At 46.0% G+C, this 22,858-nt stretch overlaps 1 protein-coding gene across 11 annotated transcripts in view; it reads left to right on the top strand.

Annotated features, from left to right (window-relative positions):
- Nucleotides 1–22,858, top strand: part of MROH1 (maestro heat like repeat family member 1) — a 201,659-nt gene that overhangs the window by 63,384 nt on the left and 115,417 nt on the right. For all 11 annotated transcript variants that reach the window (XM_077166521.1, XM_077166527.1, XM_077166526.1 and 8 more), the window contains 6 exons: nt 8,126–8,257; nt 8,799–8,961; nt 9,213–9,311; nt 19,717–19,868; nt 20,492–20,632; nt 21,115–21,207. In XM_077166521.1, coding sequence (XP_077022636.1) covers nt 8,126–8,257; nt 8,799–8,961; nt 9,213–9,311; nt 19,717–19,868; nt 20,492–20,632; nt 21,115–21,207 — 780 coding nt within the window. The remainder of the gene's footprint in view (nt 1–8,125; nt 8,258–8,798; nt 8,962–9,212; nt 9,312–19,716; nt 19,869–20,491; nt 20,633–21,114; nt 21,208–22,858) is intronic.

Here is a 22,858-nt window from a genome sequence, read left to right as displayed (position 1 = left end):
AGGGGCCGCGCGTAGTGGGGGCATCAGCTTCCGCGGCTTGAGGGGACCCTGTGGCTGGTCGCGGGCCACCGCGGGCCTGGGGGTTTCCCCACCGGATCAGGAAGCCTCCCGCGGGGGGGGGCCACCACGGCTTGGATAACCCTCCGATCCGAGACTCGTATCCGCGGACTCGAAGCCAAAACTAAAGCCGCCCGCAAAAGAGGGGTGCCGGCTGCCTCGACTTGGGGAACTTGCCTCTCCGAGACTCTTAGCCGGCCCGGGAAGGAGGGAGGGAGTAGCTCGGAGCGCCACAGCTGCCGCTGATCAGGAAATCGCGCGCCACTCGGGGGTCTCACCGCAGCCGAGTCTCGCAGTCAGACTAGCCAGCCCAGACTTTGGATAGCCCTCTGATCCGAGATTCATAGCCGCGGACTCAAAGCCGAGACTTGAAGCTGCCCGCAAAAGAGGGGCGCCGCCTGCCTCGGCTTGGGAAACTTGCTTCTCCGATACTCTCAGCCGGCCCGGGAAGGAGGGAGGGAGTAGCTCGGACCGCCGCAGCTGCGGCTGCTCGGGAAATAGCGCGCCACTCGGGGGTCTCACCGCAGCCGAGTCTCGCAGTCAGACTAGGCAGCCCAGACTTTGGATAGCCCTCTGATCCGAGACTCGTAGCCGCGGACTCGAAGGCGAGACTCGAAGCTGCCCGCAAAAGTGTGGCACCGGCCGCCTTGGCTGGGAAGCTTGCCTCTCCGATACTCTCAGCCGGCCCGGGAAGGAGGGAGGGATTAGCTCGGACCGCTGCAGCTGCGGCTGCTCGGGAAATCGCGCGCTGCTCGGGGATCTCACCGCAGCCGAGTTTCGCAGTCAGACTAGCCAGTCCAGACTGGGTTACGCTGTGTGTCCATTCCCTGCTGTAGCCCCGGGAGCTGTTCTGTACTGTTTCTGTTCACCTATTGGTTGATTTGGAGTCAGAGGAAGTAAGACGCATGTACCTTACTAAGCCGCCATCTTGGATCCCCCCATACTTCCTTTCAATAACAGTATTCATGAAGGGAAGAAGAGATAGCGATGCTACTAAATAATAGAGAGAGGAAGAAATTTATGCTTGTGTTTGAAGTACAACTGGGCATCTATATACTTTATACTCAGAACACACAAATGATTACAATATGCCTAAAATCTCTTGGTCCAATTCAGCACTATCTTCAAAGGTCATAGAAGCTCAAGTTTGAAATATAATCAGGTTTTTGATCATGAAAATACATCCAGGGAAAAAAAACTCAATTTTTTCTCAACATTATTCCTAAATGCTAAATCATAGCAGGAATATTCACAAAATCAAGTTATGGCTTCTAGAAATCTAATTTAGAGTGCTCTATTTAAGTGCTTCTTTCTTAAAGTTCTTACAAGTGTCATCTCTTCTATGAGGTCTTCTTAAAGAATTAAAGAATGCTTTATCTGCTTTTTAAATTTGTCCAGCATTTTTATTCCTATATTACTATTGTCTTATACCATTTCCTAGTACATGTGTAATTCTAATTAGAGTATAAACTGTTTGAAGCTAAGAATTACATCTTTTCTAGTCATTACAGCATTTAATAGCAACAGTATACTGATGGACATTAACAAAGCCACTACAAATTCAAGTTCTTCCACATACCAAGGTAACTTATGGCCAAATAACCAAAATTCTAAAGGCTAATTTTGATTTCTGTACTTATATTGTAACACACTGGCACTCGTGTGAAGACCACACTTTGAGTGGAACTGTCTCAAGGCATTTTTTTTTAATTAATTAAAGGAAAAAAAAAGAAATTAACACAACATTTAGAAATCATTCCATTCTACACATGCAATCAGTAATTCTTAACATCATCACATAGGTGCATGATCATCATTTCTTAGTACATTTGCATCGATTTAGGAAAAGAACTAGCAAAACAACAGAAAAAGATATAGAATGTTAATATAGAGAAAAAAATAATAATAGTAAAAAAAAAAAAGACAAACAAACAGACAGACAAAAAAAAAACCTATAGCTCAGATGCAGCTTCATTCAGTGTTTTAACATGAATACTTTACAATTAGGTATTATTGTGCTGTCCATTTTTGAGTTTTTGTATCTAGTCCTGTTGCACAGTCTGTATCCCTTCAGCTCCAATTACCCATTATCTTACCCTGTTTCTAACTCCTGCTGGACTCTGTTACCAATGACATATTCCAAGTTTATTCTCGAATGTTGGTTCACATCAGTGGGACCATACAGTATTTGTCCTTAAGTTTTTGGCTAGACTCACTCAGCATAATGTTCTCTAGGTCCATCCATGTTATTACATGCTTCATACGTTTATTCTGTCTTAAAGCTGCATAATATTCCATCGTATGTATATACCACAGTTTGTTTAGCCACTCGTCTGTTGATGGACATTTTGGCTGTTTCCATCTCTTTGCAATTGTAAATAATGCTGCTATAAACATTGGTGTGCAAATGTCCGTTTGTGTCTTTGCCCTTAAGTTCTTTGAGTAGATACCTAGCAATGGTATTGCTGGGTCGTATGGCAATTCTATATTCAGCTTTTTGAGGAACCGCCAAACTGCCTTCCACAGTGGTTGCACCATTTGACATTCCCACCAACAGTGGATAAGTGTGCCTCTTTCTCCGCATCCTCTCCAGCACTTGTCATTTTCTGTTTTGTTGATAATGGCCATTCTGGTGGGTGTGAGATGATATCTCATTGTGGTTTTGATTTGCATTTCTCTAATGGCCAGGGACATTGAGCATCTCTTCATGTGCCTTTTGGCCATTTGTGTTTCCTCTTCTGAGAGGTGTCTGTTCAAGTCTTTTTCCCATTCTGTAATTGGGTTGTCTGTCTTTTTGTTGTTGAGTTGGACAATCTCTTTATAAATTCTGGATACTAGACCTTTATCTGATATGTCATTTCCAAATATTGTCTCCCATTGTGTAGGCTGTCTTTCTACTTTCTTGATGAAGTTCTTTGATGCACATCAAGGCATTTTTTTAACATTTTTTTACATTTTGAAATATAGCATATACAAAAAAGCAATAAATTTCCAAGTACATTTTAAGTAGTTTTTATAGAAACAGATTTTAAAGTTTGTTATGGGTTACCGTTCCACGATTTTTCATTTTTTCTGCTAGTGCTCCACGACACTAGAGACCAAAAGAAATATCAATGTAATGGTTCAGCAGTCGTACTCATTTGTTAAACCCTATCTTCTCTGTTATACTCCTCCTCCTTTTTTCTTCTTTTTTTTTGTGAAAAATAACATATATACAAAAAAGCAATAAATTTCAAAGCATGTTGTAACAATTGTAGAACCAATTTCAGAGTTTGGTAAGGGTTACAGTTCCACAATTTTGGGTTTTTACTGCTAGCTACTCTGAGATACTACAGATTAAGAAAAGTTAATGTAACAATTCAGCAGTCACTCATTTGTTAAACCCTACTGTCTCTGTGTAACTCCATCATCACCTTTCGTCTTTTTCCCACTCTTTAGGGGTACTTGGGCTATGCTTATTCCAACTTTTTCATGTTGGAAGGGGCTGTCAATAATATGGGATAGGGGGATGGAACTAGTTGATGTAGTTGGGTTTTGTTAGATGTACATTGGTTTTAAGGTTATTATAAGGGAGCGTAAGCCCAGTCTCAAAAGACACGTTAACTCTTGGTACATTCTCAGGTGGAATGGAGACTTTAGTTCCTGGTCATTATAGTAGGGGTTAAAATTAAAGTCTACTTAAGTGAATGTTTTTTGCCTGTCTCCATTAAAGATGTGGGGCATACGCTGATGGACTGCACACAGGATGGACAGCATGGCGGCCATTTGGCATCATGTTTGTAGAGTACCCGGGTACTTAGTTCTGTCCACTCCATCACTGCAGTCAGTCCTGCAGGAAAGGCCAGTGGGCATGGGCCCCTTGGCAACCTGCTGGGATGTCAGAGTAGTTGATCTGGAAATCACACCTGCGTCGGTGAACCGGGAAAGCTCATTCACCTGTCCTTGATTACAAATGGGTGGGTAGGTGGGCTGAGAGCCCATTAGTGGGCAGTCAGCAGCCCCAGGGCACTGTCCGCTTGCTGTTCTAGGCATTGACATCACTACTGGCACATCCCTCCACCAGCTTAGACCCCAGCGAGGCCTCAGGATGGTTGGCTGTGGGGCTGGGCTGCCATGGATACTTGTCAGTTATGATGGCTGCTTTTCAGCCATTGAACTTTTTTTTTTTTTTTTACTTCTTTATTGCATAATATGACATATATACAAGGCAAAGAAATAAAAGAAGGTAGTAGTTTTCAAAGCATTCTTCAGCGAGTAGTTACAGGACTGATCCCAGAGTTTGTCATGGGCTACCATACGATCCTCTCAGGTTTTTCCTTCTGTGTGCTGCAGAACATTGGAGTCTAGAAGGCCTAAATATTTTTTTTTATCAGCACAATCAACTTTCTTTCTTTTTATAAGAAATAATATATATACCAAAAAAAAAAAAAAACGAATTTCAAAGTGCAGCACCACAATTAGTTTTAGAACATATTTCAGAGTTTGACATGGGTTACACTTCCACAATTTTAGGTTTTTACTTCTAGCTACCCTAAGATACTGGAGACCAAAAGAGATAGCACTTTAATGATTCAGCAGTCATATTTATTTGTTAAATCCTATCTTCTCTGTAGAACTCCACCATCACCTTTGCTCTTTCTATCCCTCTCTTTGGGGGTGTTTGTGCTATGGCCATTCTAACTTTTTCATGTTGGAAGGATCTGTAACTAATATGAGGTAGGGAGAGAGAAATATCTGATGTTCTGGAGAGGCTGGACCTTTTAGGTTTCAGGACTTATCTGGACCAGGGACCCATCTGGAGGTTGTAGGTTTCTGGAAAGTTACACTAGTGCATGGAACACTTGAGGAATCTTATATATTGTCCTAGGTGTTCTTTAGGATTGGCTGGTATGGTCCTGGTTGGGGTTTGGCAGGTTATGATAGGTAGCAATGTCTAACTGAAACTTGCTTAAAACAACCTCCAGGGTAGCCTCTTGACTCTATTTGAACTCTCTCTGCCACTGAGGACTTTATTAGTTACACTTCTTTTCCCCCTTTTGGTCAGGATGGGATTATTGATCTCATGGTGCCAGGGTCAGATTCATCCCTGGGAGTCCTCTCCCACGTTGCCAAGAAGACTTTCACCCCTGAATGTCATGTCCCATGTAGAGGGGAGGGCAATGATTTCACTTGCAGAGTTGGGCTTAGAGAAAGTGAGACATATCTGATCAGCCGTTGAACTTTAAAGAGCAGTATAAAATGGAAATAAAGATTTTCTTTAAAAACAAACAACTCTGAATGATCCACCAATAGGTAGTTATTTTCATCAAATATCCATCGTGTAATTTTATTTTAAAGGTGCTGTTTACCTTGTTCGTTTGAGCAAAGAGAGTGTTTTTAAAAAAACTTTCCTAGATAGGACAACTGTTAAGGGAGGAGGTTTAAAAATAAAACATAAGAATTATAGCTATAAAGTAAAACAAAATTCAGACCAAATCCTAGAACAGAAGTCAGAGAGACATATTTGGAGGTTTTTTTTGTTTGTTTGTTTGTTTTTTAAATGTAGATTGCTACAAAACATTTTTCATGGAGAATGCCTCTTTTTTGTGGGCACCCAGATTTTCCTTTATAGAACGTATCATGGTTGCAGTGGCTCAGTTGAATGCAATGAACTTCAGGGTTAGTGATCTGGCATTGGTGGGTCACCTGGCCAAGACGGACGGAGGGATGTGCTGGTGGCCACAAGTGAGGCCATAGAATTGGCGCCCAGGGAATCCGTCTCTTTGGGGGGGGGGGGCAGAGGAAGTTGGGGTGAAGCAAAGCTCCCCAAGAACTTGCTCAGATGTGTGAAAAGGAAATAAAAGTGGCTTAAAATAAAAATAGCATATAGTACACCTTGGTATGTATTTCTGAGACCAGGAACCAAAAAATGAAGTATTTTAAGAAAACTGAAGCAATATGAATCCAAATCGAGAGGGAATAAAAGTTCTAGCTGCTTTATCTAGGCTGCTCTTGACAACTGAGCAACTGCTGATTTCAGAGTCTGACTGGTTGATATTAATCTTCCATACTTTCCAAAAATTCCCTTGCTGGACAAAGAAAAAGTACAAAACCCCACCAATTTCTGATTCCATCAGTTTTTCTCATCCGCGTTGAGCCACTTCTCAAAGATGGTCTCTATAGAGTGAGCTGCTCCCAGTGAGGAAAGAGGTAAGCTTCTCTGTCGCTCACCTGGAAAATGTACCCAATTTTATAAAAGTTTGAAATTATTTATTATCTAATTCAGAATTTAAATAGAAACTAAAGTCTGCTTGCCAAGGGGAAGCTGCAGGCTCAGGATGGTCATCTCCCAACCCATCAGAGGGTACAATTTTTGCCATGTTTCCTCACCATTGAGGTAGTAGGAACACAGAACCTAAAATTGAAGTCCCTCCACCCCATGCTGTTACAGGTTTTGTGTGAAATTTTAGTGTACTCAGAGATGCGTTCTATCCCCAGTGGCTTTTTACAAGAATAAAAATCACCCTTCTGTGTAAGCCTGGTGATAAAACGAATGGTGTGTGTGTCACAGGCTCAGCTGACTTTGCAAACGGATGCATACATTTCAGCTATCGAATGCAGACACTGAAAGAGCCCTTGAGTTTGACAGTGTCCCTTGTGTTTATAAGGCATGCCATGGCTAGGCCCAGCAGCATGGCAGCTGTCACCACCGCCCACGGCTGCCACCACTGCCCAAGACTGCCACCACTGCCCAAGACTGCCACCAGTGCCTGTGGCTGCTGCCACCACTGCCCAAGACTGCCACCACTGCCCAAGGCTGCCATCACCGCCCACGGTCGTATAGTGTTTCTTGGCACTTGGCCCTCAAGTTCCAGCCAAGAACAATGTGGCTTTCTTAACCCAAGTGGCTCCAGGGCTGAATCTCCTGCATGTGGATGCATCCCCCTGTCCCCAGTGCCCCTGCACTTCCTTCCCTCAGCAGACTGTGTGGGCCATTGGTCTCCTGGTGTTAGGGTGCCTTATTGCAACCCTGACAAGGGTGCAGAAACTTCTCTGTCAGGGAGGCAGTGAGTTTTCATCCCAAGACTGCTCTGTGCTTTCTGTGGCAGTTGTTCTGAGACCCTTTTTCTTTGGGTTTAGCCATGTTCCCCCTGAGGTGTGTAGCGATCGGGCCAGGGCTAGTGCCCCATGGGCTGAAGCCACCTCTGCTTTCCCTGCTGGCACAGAGCTGCTTCCTTTCCCCTATAGCCCTGTCTCTGCACCTCTGCCCAGCCCTGGGGTGCAGGCCCCCCTGCTGCCTTTCCATTGTTTGTGCACCCCATCTGTGCTCACACCCTGCCCCCTGCCCCACATTCACGGGGAAGGTTTGGTCTGCATCTCTCCAAACTCCACTACCTCCAACTTCCTGTTAACTGAGCCTCTTCCTGGCCATGCTGCTGGCAGACTGTGACCTGGAGGGGTTCCCTCTCGCCAGGCCTCACCTTGCTCGACCCTCACACCAGGGCTCCTGGGACTTTAGGCTTCTCTGGAGTTTCCTCTGTCACAGCCAAGTACCTCAGTTCCCTTTGCTGGCTGCCCTTCCCTCACCACAGCCATTACCTGTCCTCAGGAGAGGTGAGGACAGAGCACCTGCTGGATTTATAGTCAGGGTAGAGCGGGGGTAGTGGCAGCACTTTGTGGAGGGTACACTGTGGAGGCAGGTAAGCAAGTCCCAGCCAAAGCAGGGCCAGAGTGATGGGTTATGGCAGAATAGGGTTTGGGATGGTGCTGCTGCTGTTTCACATTTAAGTCTGGGCAGCTTAAGCACATCTGTAAACCCTAAGGGGTTCCAGTAGGACCCAAGGATGGGGGAGCAGCTGGTCCTCAGATGGGAGGGCTGATGGCACACCCTCCGCTCTCTGTCTGCCTTGCATGGAAAACCTGCCTTCTGAAGACCCTGCACCCTATATGCATTCACCCAGGGTCTTACACACAAGGCACTTGGAGGATGAGCGAATGCCATTCTTCCCCTACCTACACGCTGTCTCCGTGGAGAAAGGAAGTGGTGTGGGCAGGGAAGTGGGCTTATGAGGACCACCTCTCTCTGCAGCTGGCTCATCCTCACCGGACGATGATTCTGAAGGCCATGGAGGCTGTTGTGAGCAGCCACCTCAGCCGGTTGGACCAGAGCACAGCCAAGGCTGTCATCTTGCTGGCCTCCAGCGAGATGACCAAGGTCAAGGTGAGTGGCACCCTGCCTTCACGCTCCCTCATACACCTGCCTTCTGGTCCAGAAGGAGGCTTCTCTGCCTTAATGATAGCTGCTGTGTCCAAGGTGGTCTATGTTAGTTGCTGCTGCCATGCACATTGACCACCTGAGAGGGATGGGACTTGCCTCATGGCTTCAGGGGAAATGAGCTGCGAGCAAGATGGCCAACTCCCCTGGCAAATGCAGGGCATGGGGGCCATGCAGCAGGACTGCTTCCCAGGGCTGGGGATGGGGGCAGCACTTTGCCTCTTGCAGCCTCTCACCTGCCCTGGCTGGTACCCTGAGCTCCACTCAGGCTCTGGATCCTGGACAGCCCTTTCAGGGCAGGAGGAGTGGGGTTGCACAGCCCTGAGTCATGTTCTTTGCCCCTCCTCACTATGGGTCACTGCATATAGGGTACTGCCTTCCTGGCCGCCCTTGACTGATAAAGAACATGCTTTTGGGAGATGCCCGGGTGAGGCCTTGCTTTCCCTTTGCAGAGCTATCAGCTCAGATGTGTGTGTTCTGTATTTAGGAACTGGTTAGCGATTGGCAGCAGGCTGCCAGCAGTGTCCTCGTGGCAGTGGGCAGACGGTTCATCAATGAGGTGATGGAGGAGCTGCTGGGCAAGTTTGTGCCTGGGGTGCTGCCGCACTGCATCGTGGTGCAGACATTTGCCAGCCTCTCTGTCGCCAATGGTGGGTGGCCCTGAGCTCATTGTGACTCAAAGCCTTTGAGAATCCACACTGGCCCCTCAGGCCCTCAGGCCCTTGGGTTAAGTGTCCTGCCCCAACCCCTATCAGCTCCCATTGGGCACTTCCCCCAACCTGGCTTTGCTCCCTGTAAGGAGCACAGGCAGTGCTGGAAGGACAGGAGGGTGGGCCAGGGTTGGGGTCACAGGGTGGGGCTGCTGCAATGAGCCACCTGTGACATGCCTCCCCTCTGGCAGTCTTCGGTACGGTGCCCTTCCTGACCTCCATCCTGAGCACCATGCTGCCCATGCTGGGCCTGGCTAAGAATGACACCCTGAAAGCCGTGTTCTGCTGTGGTGAGATGGCATGGCCTGGGGTGGGGACAGGGCGGGCACGGGTCTCAGGACAACAGCCCTAGGCGTTCTGGGGAGGGTGGCCCTGGGGAAGGAGGGACCTCTGCCTTCAGTAGTTGCTGGCAGTAGGGGGTGGGTGTTGGCCTCAGGTTGTTGCCCTGAGGGATTTCTCTGCTGTTATGGGGCCTCCCCTGGAAGACATCAGGTGGGAGGGGTCTGGAAGGTGCAGGACAACTGTCTCCCCAAAGCATGAACTCCCAGGCCACCACTCTCCCCTCCATGCTGGAATGGTCCCCAGGCCTGCAGGACTTCCTAAAAAGGAGGCAGATGTGTTCTCTTTACTGGCCACCTGAGGATTCTCATGTCTGGGCCCACTTGGGCCGGGGCACTGAGGGGCCATGTTAGTCTTATGGCTTCTTAGCTTGGGCGAGTTCTAGAATAGGACTCTGGACACCTGTGTTTCTCTCAGGATCAACTATGGAGTCCCTGCCTCTGAGTCCATTTGGGAAAGGGGGCTGATTTTGTTTAGGCTCCCCAGTGCCCTGTGACAGAATGTGGGGATGGGGAAGGGGTGTGGGAATGGGGGACTCTTCTCAGAGTGTCTACTCCCACTTCTCCTTCCCAGCCTCCTCCTTCCTTTCTTTTATAAAATAATTCACTATTTTTAATTGTGATAAAATACACATAACAAAAATCACTTTACCCACTTTAAGTGGACAATTCTTTGACATTAAGTATGTTGACGATATTGTATAACTTTCACCATTGTCTATTTCCAGACTGTTTTCATCATCCCAAACCAAAACTCATACTCATTAGACAATAAGTCCTAATTCCCTCTTCCCCTCACCCTGGTAACCACTATTCTACTTTTTGTCTTTATTCTATTACTTCATATAAGAGACATCATATAATATTTGTCCTCTTGGGTCTGGCTTCTTTCACTTACATGATGTATTCAGGTTCATCCACACTGAAGCATGTAACAGCAGTGCACTTATTTTTACAGCTGAATATATTTTCTATTGTGTACATAAACCATGTTTTGTGTATTCATTTATTAGGTGACTTCGAATTTGTGGCTATTGTGAGTAATACTATGATGAACACTGGTGTACAATTATCTGTCCAAATTCCTGCTTTCAGTTCTTTTGGTATATAATTAGGAGTGGAATTGCTGGGTCATATGGCAATTCTTGCTTAACATTTTAAAAATGTTAAATATAACATATATACAAAAGAAACAAAAGTAATGGTTTTCAAAGAACACTTCAATAAGTAGATACAGAAAAGATTTCAGAGTTTGTTATGGGTTCCCATTCCACTATTTCAGATATTTCCTTCTAGCTGCTACAAAACACTGAAGGTTAGAAGAAATATATTTTTTCCTTTGTGTGAAAAATAATATATATACCAAAAAGGAATATTCAAAGCACATTGCAACAATTAGTTAGTTTTGATACAGATTGGCAGAATAGATTAAAAACTATATGTGATCCATCTATATGCTGTTTACGAAAGACTCATCTTAGACCCAAAGATAGGAATAGGCTGAAAGTGGAAAGATATTCCATTCAAGTTGTAGCCAAAAGAAAGCAGGGGTAGAGTTTTGCTTTGCTAAAGCTGCCAGAGTGCAATATACCAGAAATTGATTGGATTTTACAAAGGAAATTTGTTAGGTTACAAGTTTACAGTTCTAAAACCCTGAAGATGTCCAAATTAAGGTATCAACAAGATGATACCTGAACTCTGAAGAAAGGCTGCTGACATCTGGAATACCTGTCAGCTGGGAAGGCTTGTGGCTGGCATCTTCTGGACCTTACTCCTGATTTGATGCTTTCAGCTTCTGATTCCAGGGTCCTCTTTTAGCTTCTCCAGGGTAAACTCATTTCATGTCTTAGCTTAGCATCTCCCGGGGCATTTTCTATCTCCAAGCATCATTTCTCCAAAATGTCTCTCTCTTAAAGGACTCTAGTTAATGGAATGGGGAGTCCCTGAATGAGTGGGGTCACATCTCCATGGAAGCAACCTAGTTAAAAGGTCCCACCCGACGATAGCTTTGCCCTCACAAGATTAGATTAAGAGAATATGGCTTTTCTGGGGTATATAATGGTTTCAAACTAGCACAGGTAGCTTATACTAATACCAGATAAAATAGACTTTAAATGCAAGAATAGTAAAAGAGTCAAGAAAGGACACTATTTATTAATAAAAGGGATGATTCACCCAGAAGATGTGACAATCATAAATGTTTATGTGCCTGATCAAGGAGCTCCCACGTACACGAGGCAAACATTGGTAAAACTTAAGGGAGCAATAGATGGTTCTACAGCGATAGTGGGAGACTTCAGTACACCAGAACAACAAGACCTACAAATAATGTGATAAATGAATTAGACCTAACAAATATATAGATCATTGCACTCCAAAACACCGGGATATACATTCTTCTCTAGTGCTCATGGATTGTTCTCCAGGGTAGATCACATGCTGGAATACAGAATAGGTCTCAATAAACTTTAGAAGATTAAAGTTATTCAAAGCACTTTCTCTGACCATAACAGAAAGAAGCTGGAAATCAATAACCACTAAAAAACCAGAACTTTCACAAATATATGGAGGCTAAACAACACACACTTAAATAATCAGTAGGTCAAAGAATAAATTGCAAGAGAAATCGGTAAATATCTGGAGACAAATGAAAGTGAGAATACAATTGTGCTGGTTTGAAGTTTTTATATACCCTATTGAAGGCCATGATCTCTTAATCCTTCCCTGTGGAGGTAGACCTATTGTTGGGTGGGACCTTTTGATTAGGTTGTTTCCATGGAGATGTGACCCAACCCATTCAAGGTGGGTTTTAATCACCTTGCTGGGGTGCTTCATGAGCTGATAAAAGACAGATGAAACTCAGAGAGCTCAGAGAAGCTAAAAGATGAAATCCAGAAAAAAGTTGCTGGAGATAAGAGAGAGACATTGAAACCAACCCAGGAGAGAAGGACCAGCAGATATTGTCATGTGCCTCCCATGTGACAGGGCCCTCGGATGCCAGCAACCTTTCTTCAGAGAAGATATCTTCCTCTTGATGCCTTAATTTGAACATTTTCAGTGCCTTAGAACTATAAATTTGTAACCTAATAAATCCCGATTGAGAAAGCCAACCCATTTCTGATATATTGCATTCTGACAGCTTTAGCAAACGAAACCAACAATGTATGAATACCTATGGGATGCAGCAAAGGTTGTACTGAGAGGGAAATTTATAGTTCTAAATGCCTACCTTAAAATGGAAGAAAGAACTAAAACTGAAGAGCTAACCGAATAACAGAAGAAACTAGAGAAAGAGCAGCAAACTAAACCTAAAGTAAGCAGAAGAAAACAAATAAAGATTAAAGTAGAAATGAATGAATTGGAGAACAACAATAACAAAAAGAAGCAATAGAGAGAATTTACAAAAAACAAAAATTGGTTCTTTGTTATTTATTTTTTTCTTTCTGCCTTTTTACGCTAGATAGTTTCAGTTGTCTTATCTGGAAATTCATTAATCCTTTCTGCTGTGTGTTCACATTTGTAGTTGAAACTGTTTATGAGTTGTTTTTTTATTTTAATTACTGTAATTTTCCCATCCAAATTTCCTGTTTAGTTTCTTTTTGTAATTTCTTTTTGTTTATACAGACAGCATTTTCCTAATTTCCTTTAGTTCTTTGCATATGCATTCCTTTAGCTCATTTTGAGAACTGCACATCTTGAGTATTATGTTGCTATTAATATGGAAATCTAGTTCTCCCAATCCCCTGGAATTGCTAGATGTTTGTATTATTATTTGTTGTTGAGGTCTGGAGGTGTCAATTTGTGATTTTTCCAAACTTTTTTTGCTCCCAAATGGGGGACAGAAAATTTCAAGAGGAGTGAAAAAAGGTATGTGCTGCCTTTTAATAATCCTCTGCTGCTTTTGCCTGAGGGGGTTGGAGCAGTGGTGGCCCTCAGAGCCTCCCGCCATCCAATGCAGCTGATTCAAAGCAGTGGTCAGGGATCAGACCACACCCCCTCAGGTTTTGGAGGCCCAGGTCCTAACAGCATATCCTGGCACCAGTGAGCTGTACCAGGAGCCCAGGCTGCAGCCCCAGTTCCTGCTGGCCACATGGCTGGGGAAAGGGGAACAGGGGACTGTAGCCACTACACAGAGGGTGAAATTCACTGATATTTACCCCATTTTACCTCCCTCTTCCTTCCATTTTCCCCTGGATCGGATTCCAAAGTTTTAAAATAGTTGATTCTGACAATTCCTGCTAGTTCTGTTGTCGTTCTGGTGGAAGGACTGGTTCCTGGAGCTTCTGGCTCTCCCATCTTCCCACAGTGCTGGGCTCTTCCCCTCATCATCAACATCTTCCTCTCTGCAGCTCCTTTGGCATTACAACAATGATGGGGCTCCTTGAGTGGAGAGAATAGTAGCCCTTGGGTAAAAAAGGAATTTGTGACTGAATCTCCACAGACTTGAGACTCTGCGTGTGAGCTGCCTGCTGAAGGGAGAAGTAGGTCTTGGCAGTGCCTGGAAGACAGGTGGGGTGTTATGGAGGTTGTGGGTGTGAATACGCAGTAATTCTCACAGGGCCATGAGAATATGGCCGAGAGTGCTCAGGCAGGACAGCTTAAGGCAGGCCATCCATGAGCTGGAGGGGGCAGCTTCTCATAGGAAGGCCAGTACACAGCCATGAGTGTGTCGCTTGACTCGGGCATGATACTCCTCCCCACCGCCATGTGATGTCGATGCCGCAGATCCTTCCAGCTGCACCTAAGTTGAGGCTTTGCACCGAAACTGACCTGCTGTTTTGGAACACTCTTGGTCCCCTTCCCCTTTGTAGGTCTGACATCTTCTCCCATCTTTACTGTATTGATATTTCCTTTCTTGAGTGACAACTGGGTTTGGCAAGTAGAGGCTGCTATCTTAAGGGCTCATGCCAGGTGTATTCTCCATTCTGATGCCTGTCACCACAAATTGAGCAGCCAGTGTTTGCAGCTGGTATGCTGGTTTGAAGCTGTATGTACCCTAGAAAAGGTCATGTGGTTTTTTTTGGTTTTTTTATTTTAATTTTTTTTAAACATAATATACAAACATGAACATTCTTACCATATGATCATTCCATTCTTGCTGTATAAACAATAACTCACAATATCATCACATAGTTGTGCGTTCATCATCACAATCACCTCTCAGAACATTTGCATCAATCCAGAAAAAGAAATAAAAAGAAAAAAGAAAAAAATGCATACATACCATACTCCACCCCCCACACCGATCACCGGCATTTCAATCTACTAAATTTATTTTAACATTTGTTCCCCCATTATTTATTTGTTTTTAATCCATATGTTTTACTCGTCTGTCAATAAGGTAGATAAAAGGAGCATCAGACACAAGGTTTTCATAATCACATAGTCGCATTGTGAAAGCTATGTCATTATACAATTATCTTCAAGAAACATGGCTACTGGAACACAGCTCTACATTTTCAGGCAGTTCCTTCCAGCTTCTCCATTATATCTTGGATAACAAGGTGATATCTACTTAATGCATAAGAATAACCTCCAGGATAACCTCTCGACTCTGGAATCTCTCAGCCATTGACACTTTATTTTGTTCATTTCGCTTTTCCCCCTTTTGGTCTAGGAGGTTTTCTCAATCCCGTGATGTTGAGTCCCAGCTCATTCTACGATTTCTGTCCCACATTGCCAGGAAAGTTTACACCCCTGGGAGTCATATTCTACAAAGAGAGGGGGAAGACAGTGAATTTGCTTGTCATATTGGCTGAGAGAGAGAGGCCATATCTGAGCAACAAAAGAGGTTCTCTGGGGGTGACTCTTTGGCCTAATTTTAAGTAGGCTTAGCCTATAAGGCTATGCTTTTTTAATCCATTCCCATGTGTTGTAGACCTTTTGTGGGTGGGGTCTTTTTTTTCTTTTAGTATTTTTATTGAGAAATCTTCACTTCCATACAGTCCATCCAAAGTATACAATCATTGGCTCACAATATCATCACATAGTTGTGTATTCATCACCATGATCATTTTTAGAATATTTGCATCACTTCAGAAAAAAGAAATAAAAAGAAAAAAGAAAAAATTCATACATCCCATAAACTTTACTCCTCTATTTCATTGACTATTACAATTGCAATCTACCCATTTTTTCCCTTTATCTCTTCCCCATTATTTATTTATTTTTTGTCCTTATTTCTTTTTTCATCTGTCCATACACTGGATAAGGGGAGTATCAGCCACAAGGTTTTCTCAATCCCTTGATGCCAGGTCCTGCCTCATCCTGGGACTTTGTTCCATGTTGCCAGGGATATTTACACCCCTTGGAGTCATGTCCTATGTAGTGGGGAAAGCAGTGAGTTTAGTGCCGAGTTTGCTTAGAGAGAGGCCACATCTGAGCAGCAAAGAGGTTCTCTGGGCATAATTATAAATGGGCTTAGGTTTTCCTTTACAGAAATAAATTTCATAGGGGCAAGCCCCAAGATTGAGGCTCAGCCTATTGAATTGGTTGTCCTCACTGCTTGCAAGAATATCAAGAATTCCCCAAATGGGGAAGTTGAAAATTTCCTCCTTTCTCCCTAGTACCCCTAGGGTACTTGCAAATACTTTTTTATTCTCTGCTCAAATTACTCTAGGATGTATTGAGACATCACACTAAACTTGTCCAAACCAATTAGATCTCACTTCCTATTCAAGATTCCATGTAATTATGGTGCTTACCATGCAAGTTAAATTAGATAATGTATTAACCAAAATATAAATTTTGCACCAAATAAATCTCTCTCCCTTTGGTCTCACACAGAAGTTGAAGTTTTAAAATAAAGACCATATCATCCTTCACCCTGTATTCTTTTTACTTTAGTTCTGTCCAGATCAGCTTCATTCATATCTCTAGTTGAAGTCTGATCACCTTTTCACCATTTTTAACAGTTGCTGTACAGGGTAATGCTGACTTTCACAGCTTCAGAGCTCTAACTCTGAGTCTCAGGTGCCAAACAAATATGTGGGTGGGATTTTTTATTAGGTTATTTGCATTGAGATGTAACCTGCCTCATTTAAGGTGGGTCTCAATTCTCTCAAGAGTCCTTTATGAGAATAAAAGAGAGAAAAAAGCCCCACAGAAGTGAAGAGAGACAGAGTTAAAAGAGAGAACATGCAGAAGTGAAGAGAGGAAGCCATCGAAGCTAGAAGGTGGAAGTAACGAAATCTAGGAGAAAAGGGAGAGCCCAGCAGACACACCATGTACCTGGCTGTGTGACAGAGGAATGAGATGCTGGCAGCCAGTCCAGGGGGAGAAGGCATTATCCTGTTGGTGCCTTAATTTAGATGTTGTTCATGGCCTTGGAATTGTAAACTTGTAAGTTAATAAATCCCCATTGTAAAAGCCAGCTCATTTCTGGTATATTGCACTTTGTCAGCTTTAGCAAATCAAACATTTGGTGATGAGTGCACTGCCCACCAGCAGCATAGCTGGCAATAAAGGGAGCAGAGTGCCTCAGCCTTTCAAGGCAGTCCCTGTCTGGGCAAACCTATGTCCACCATGGGCAGGGAGCCATGCTTCTCTTTGCACTTTGAAATACACCTTTGCTCTGGCGTAGACTGGAAAGTTGTAGTTGTGTCCTTGGAAGAAGGGATGGAATGAGATGGTACCTGGTCCTGCAGGAAGTCGCTAAGTAAAGCCAAAATTGCAAACTAGTAAGAAACATCACAGATGGATTTTTTAGAGTTAAAATCCTAATCAAAGCGTTTGCTTCTAGAGTAGGGGAGATTGGAGTGGCATAGGTATGTGGGCATTGCTGTTTTAACCTTTATGTGTATATAACATTGGAGGAGGGGGTACTCCCTCTGGCAGTGTGGTACTGTATTAGCCTGAAAACCTCCCTGCTACAGAACATCTGGAAGTATTGTGTTGGTTTAACAAATACCTGTTAGTTGCATAACTCCAGAAAGCAGAAGCGACATCCCTGGACAGGACAGGAGCTGAGGTCTGGAGGGGTGCGGAGCCCATGGCTCCAAAGCACCTTGGGCCTGGTTTTTAGCCATCAAGGACTTGTTATGTGTAAGATGGGGGCCCAAACCCACTCAAACTGGGCCCTCCAAAGCCCGTGCTTGGTACAAGGCAGCTGGTGAGAAATTTACTCCCTGACAAAGAGACAGTGATGCTTCTGCCTTGACATGGGCTCTGGGTGGTAGTTTGATGTGTTTTTCATTCTCTGTCCTGAGAATTTGTAACCATCGGTTTGCCTTCGTGTAGATTTAGTGTTCAAGTTTATTCTTTCTGTGTGGACCAGGAAACCCTGAGCTCAGAGATTTAACTTTTTCAGTGGAATGTGTTGGAAGTGTCCTGGTTTAGTTCTGAAGTTGTATCCCAGGAAACCTGTCAGTCCCAGGCAGACTGAGATACTCTACTGGGTCATCCTGGTATTGGGATACTTGGCTGAAGAAAATCCCGTTTACATTGGAACATTCAGAGGTTCTCCAACTTTGGGATTTCTCAGTGGCTCTCCCTGGGAGCTTGTTAGACCTGCTGAATGTGAAGCTCTGGGGTAGGTGGAACCCGCAGGGTTCCTGACACTGCTAGAGTGTGAGAACCACTGTCCTTAGAAACAGGGTGACTGAATATGACTCAGTTAGAATCTCAAACCAGTGAGGAAAGAAATGGTTGCGAGTAGAAGTCAGCATGAACTGCTGGGACAGTAATTTATTAAACGCCTCCGTGGAGCCAGTGGGCACTCTCGAGTCAGGCCCTCCAAGTGCCCCATGCTCCCTTCCTTGGGGTATGCCTGAACCTGTGGACTCGTTTTGAATGAATGGAGCCCACTCTCAGCGATGGGCTGTCACTTCCGAGATTGTGGCTTCCATCTTGCTCACTCTCCTGCTCTCTCCCTCCTTCCTGCCCTGCGGAGAGGCCCACGCAGCAAGGAACCAATGTGTCCAGAGAGTAGCCAGCGAGGTCTTGAGGCTGGTCTGTAGCCAGGAGAGTGAACTGAGAAGCAGAGTCTTCCTCAGCCGAGCCGTGAGGTGAAGCAGGCACCAGGGCCTGGCAAAGCTGCACCTGCATTCCTGACCAGGAAGCAGATGAGTGTGCTCAGGCTACTGAGTTTTGGTGTACGGTGTTACACGGTAAAAATAGCTGAGGTACACGGAACACTCACAACTGTGGCTTATGCCCCCAGGAGACTCATGTACACAGGGTGATCCACCTGCGGCATGCACAGAGGCTCCCAGGACGGTAGTGCAGAGGATACTCGCACGTCCTATGGCTGCGCCCATGGGCACTCCTGCATGGAATGAGTAGCTGAGGACAGAGAGGCGGGGATGTGAGTGTGTGGCTTTTGAGCACTTGTCATGCAGCCCATGTGGCTGAGGAGCTGAATTTTAAATGCAAGTTAATTTTAATTTCAGTGGGTACACATGGCCTATGGCTTCTGTGTTGAGCACTGCAGCCACAACACTGTGGCATGGTGCCCTTTGCCCGTCCCGCTGACAGCATCAAATAGCAAGACTCTGGCCCCCAAGGCCATGCTCTCAAGATGGCTTTGGGGATCGTTTATCGTGCTACGGGTGAGGGCTGGGAATGCCCTGGGGAGGGCCAGGGTAGGCTTGGGGACGAGTGCAGGACCCTAGTGGCACTAGTGACGTGTTCTATCTTAGTCTAGGAGATGATTTACGGAGTGGTTCCCGTCATTTTTATGTCATTTCGTTGCTTGAAGTACTAATAAAATTTTATAACCTATACAAGGAAAATAAACAGTGGTAAAATCCATTGATTGGTTTAAGTCTCTTGAGGGTCTGAAGCTTCTACCTCCTTTCTATGGTGAAGAACCAAAATGAGGCCGCAACCCAGGCCAGTGTTGTCCGCGTTCTGTCCCCATCCCACCCAACCCAACCCACAAGTTGCCATGGAGATACCTCTTGCAGGAGCCCTAGGCTGGGCAGCCCACATGCCCCATGGGCTCCACAGTACTCTGTAATACCTCTTTAACCGTCCAGAGTCCCCAGCTTGATGGCAAGGCACGGACCCATCTGTCCAGACCCACAGCTTGTTACTGCACAGCACAGAGAGAAGAGACGGGAGAGGATGGAGCAGAGAGGGGCTAGGGGTTCAGGCACTCCCTCCGCTTCCTGCATCTTCCTTTCTAGTTTCCCTTACCTCACCCAGCCCTAAATCTGGGCTGTTTGCTGGGGTTCTAGTACCCCAGCACATTCCCTCTGTGTTCAGGAAGAGTGTCTCCTTGGGCCCATAGTGGGATGGCGGGAGGCTGTCCTGCCGGTTGTTGCTGGACCATCCCTGCGGGGACTGCAGTGTGAGCTGGCAGAGCACCGCTCAGGAGATTGTGTGACCATCCTCACTGCTGTGGGGCTCCCCACAGCTCTGCAGCGCTTCAGCGAGAGCACCCTGGAGTACCTGGCCAACCTGGACCAGGCTCCGGACCCCACCGTCAGGAGGGACGCCTTTTCCAGCGATATCTTCAGTGCTTATGAGGTTCTCTTCACTCGTTGGCTGCAGAGTCGTGAAGCCAAGGTACCGCCCAGCAGCACCCACAGGACCCTTTGCTCCTGAAGTCCTCATGTTCAGCTCTGGCCTCTGCTCTGTGGGTCCACTAGAGGCTTCTGTTTTCTCCCCTTCCCTGGGGTCCTGTGCAGTGTCCACTTGCAGGTCCCCACACCTGCACAGTCTCTCCCCTGCTGGGCACCACACCTGCATGATCTCTTATCTGTGAGTCACCACACAGTGTGGTCTCTTCCCTGTGGGTCCTTACACCTGCATGGTCTCACCTGTAGGTCCCCACACCAGTGCGGTGCCTGGGCTGGGCTGTGTGACTTGCCCTGTCCTTGTAGGAACTTTCTCCTGGGCCCAGATGTACTGGACATTCCTTCTGACCCCACCCTTTCCACCCTGAGTTTCCCTAGCACTGGTAGGAGGGCAGGGGCCCAGCATGATGGCACAGGGTGCTGATGTCACAGTGGGTTTTATGTATGTGTCCTCCCCCAACCCCTGGCTGCAATGGTCATGACATGACCACAGGGCTGCGGAGGGGTGGCCGTTTGGATCCAGCTTCCTTCTACCTGCTCTAGGCTCTGGCTTTTGCTGACTGTGACAGGCTGGTGCTGGTTTGATGTGAGCACTTGTCACCCTCCTTGCAGCTCCGGCTCGCCGTGGTACAGGCCCTAGGGCCCATGAGTCACCTGCTGCCCAATGAGAAACTGGAGGAGCAGCTGCCCAAGCTCATCCCTGGGATCCTCTCCCTCTACAAGAAGCACTCTGAGGCCTTCCACGTGTCCAAGGTACACTCCAGCCCTGAGAAGCCTTGCACATTTGCACATACACGGGGCAGTCCCATGGCCCTGTTGAGGATGGAGCGTACCAAAAGGTTCCCGAGGACCAGCCTTCATTTGGAGGGTGGAGGATGCCAGGCAGGAATACCTTCCCTGTGGAAGAGTAGTGGCCCTGGATTGTTATCCATAGGATTCAGCAGAAGCTGTGGAGGGCAGGGCTGTCTGGTCATGCAGGAGAGGCCCAGTCTGCCAGCTGGGCCTGGGGACCCAGTCAAATTTTGTCCCACTGCCCCAGCCAGATGGGCCTGGGATTCCCCTCTGACCTGGGAATGCCCTTCCTTGGCCCATCCACTCCTGTATGTCTCTGTATTCCTAGGGCAAAGTAGTACCTCCTCTTTTGAGCCCTGAAACAGGGTCCCTGATCTCTGAATGTCTTCCTGCAAAACACTGGAAGCTCTGATTGACTATTTGTCTTTTACCTGCCTGGATAGAGTCTAGGCCAGATCCTTGAAGCATCTGTGAGTGTGGGTAGCCGCACACTGGAGATCCAGCTTGACGCTCTCCTGGCCGCCCTACATGCCCAGGTAGGTGAGGGGAGAGGCGGTGTAGAGATGTGGCTTGCTTGCATGGCGTCTGGTCCAAGAATGATAAAGAAACTGAGGGGACAGTGGGGTTGGATGGGTCACTGCATCCTGTGAGGAGTAGGACCCATGGCAGACTCCTGAGCAGAGGACTGACCTAGAAGGGCTCACTCAGGCTGCTGTGAGATTAGATTGTGAGCCCAGGTAGTGGTGGGCAGCCACTCAGGAGTCCTGTAGCATCCAGCGAGAGGAGATAGAGGCCAGGAGCAGGGCAGAGTTGGTTCAGGCATGGCGCAGGCCTGGGGAGTGGCTGTATTCTGGGGGAAGGGATGGGGAAACAGGGTGACTGTTCCCCAAGGGGCTGTGCAGTGTGGGTCTCCTGTAGGCCTCTTTGAGCCACTGCAGGCCGGCAGTTAGAGGAGTCAGGCCAGGGAGAGGCTTCACAAGGCACTTGTAGCCCAGAGCTCGTTGGGTAGAGGGTCCTTGTGAGACTGAAGTAGGACAGAGGTGAGCCCCTGGATGGGCACTGGGCACCCCTGAGTTGCAGACTACCTGTCAGAGAGCCAGTGGAGGAGGTGGAGGGAGGCTAAGCTAGGGGCTGTCTTGAAGACCCAGCAGGAACAGCCAGCTGGAATGTTGGGTCACAGGTGACAACAGAGGGCCTGTTAGGTGGACCGGCAGGGTGCAAGTCTGATGGGACTGTTGCAAGAGAAGTGGGGAGGGTGCGAAGTTGGAGACAGCAAGGGTAGGTGGCTCTCTAAGGAGTCCCTGAAAGAGAAGCAAAGGGTGTCACCTTCTTTGCTCTGTGTCCCCTACCCCCTTTTCTCTTCTGCTCTGCCAGCCCATCCCACGCAGCTAGAATGTCAGTCCCAACCCCAACTCACCCTCCTGAGGAATCCTGCTAGAGGGTAAAGGGACAGGGAGAAAGGGGCCTCAAGAGAGCTTTTAAAAAATAATGTAACAATTATAAACAATTATGTGATAATGAATTTGAAAAACTGTATGAAATAGATTCATAGAAAGATTGGAAATGTCAGCATTGGCAGGAGAAGAAATAGAGAACTTGAATAAACCAATAAAGAAGTAGAAACGATATTCCTAGATCTTTCCTTCTTAAAACAAAAATTGGACCCAAATGGTCTTATGGTTGAGTTCTACCCAACTTTCAAGGAACAATTAATTCCCATCCTAAACAAGTTGCTTTGAAAATCAGAAAAAGATCCGCTGCTGCCTGATTCAGTCTGTGAGGCTGGTCTTCATTACAAATCCAATACAGGGTCAAGCAAGAAAATCTAAGATTATAAGTGGGATAGATGTAAAGATCTTGTACAAAATAACAGCTAACTGAACCTCATGCTCTCCTTTAAAACCATATTATCAGTTAGGACTTGACCCTGGAATTCTAGGTTTGCTCAGCATTGAAGAGTTATCCATGTATGTCATTACAGTAATTGATTTCTGTCATTTATTAAATTAAATATCATCTGATGTCAGTTGATATGGAAAAAGTTTTTGATGAAGTCCAACACCTAGTTACCTTTATAAACCTTTAACAAAGAAGGATTAGAGAGGAACTTCCTTAACTGGATAAAGGAAGAGTATACCCAAGTCTTTCAGCACGTGGCATAATTAAGAGGGAACTTTGGGCACATTC

Source organism: Tamandua tetradactyla, chromosome 6 (genome assembly GCF_023851605.1).
Source record: "Tamandua tetradactyla isolate mTamTet1 chromosome 6, mTamTet1.pri, whole genome shotgun sequence".
NCBI classification, from domain to species: domain Eukaryota; kingdom Metazoa; phylum Chordata; class Mammalia; order Pilosa; family Myrmecophagidae; genus Tamandua; species Tamandua tetradactyla.
Note: the sequence above shows the minus strand (reverse complement) of the source record. Positions and strands in the feature narration are given on the sequence as shown.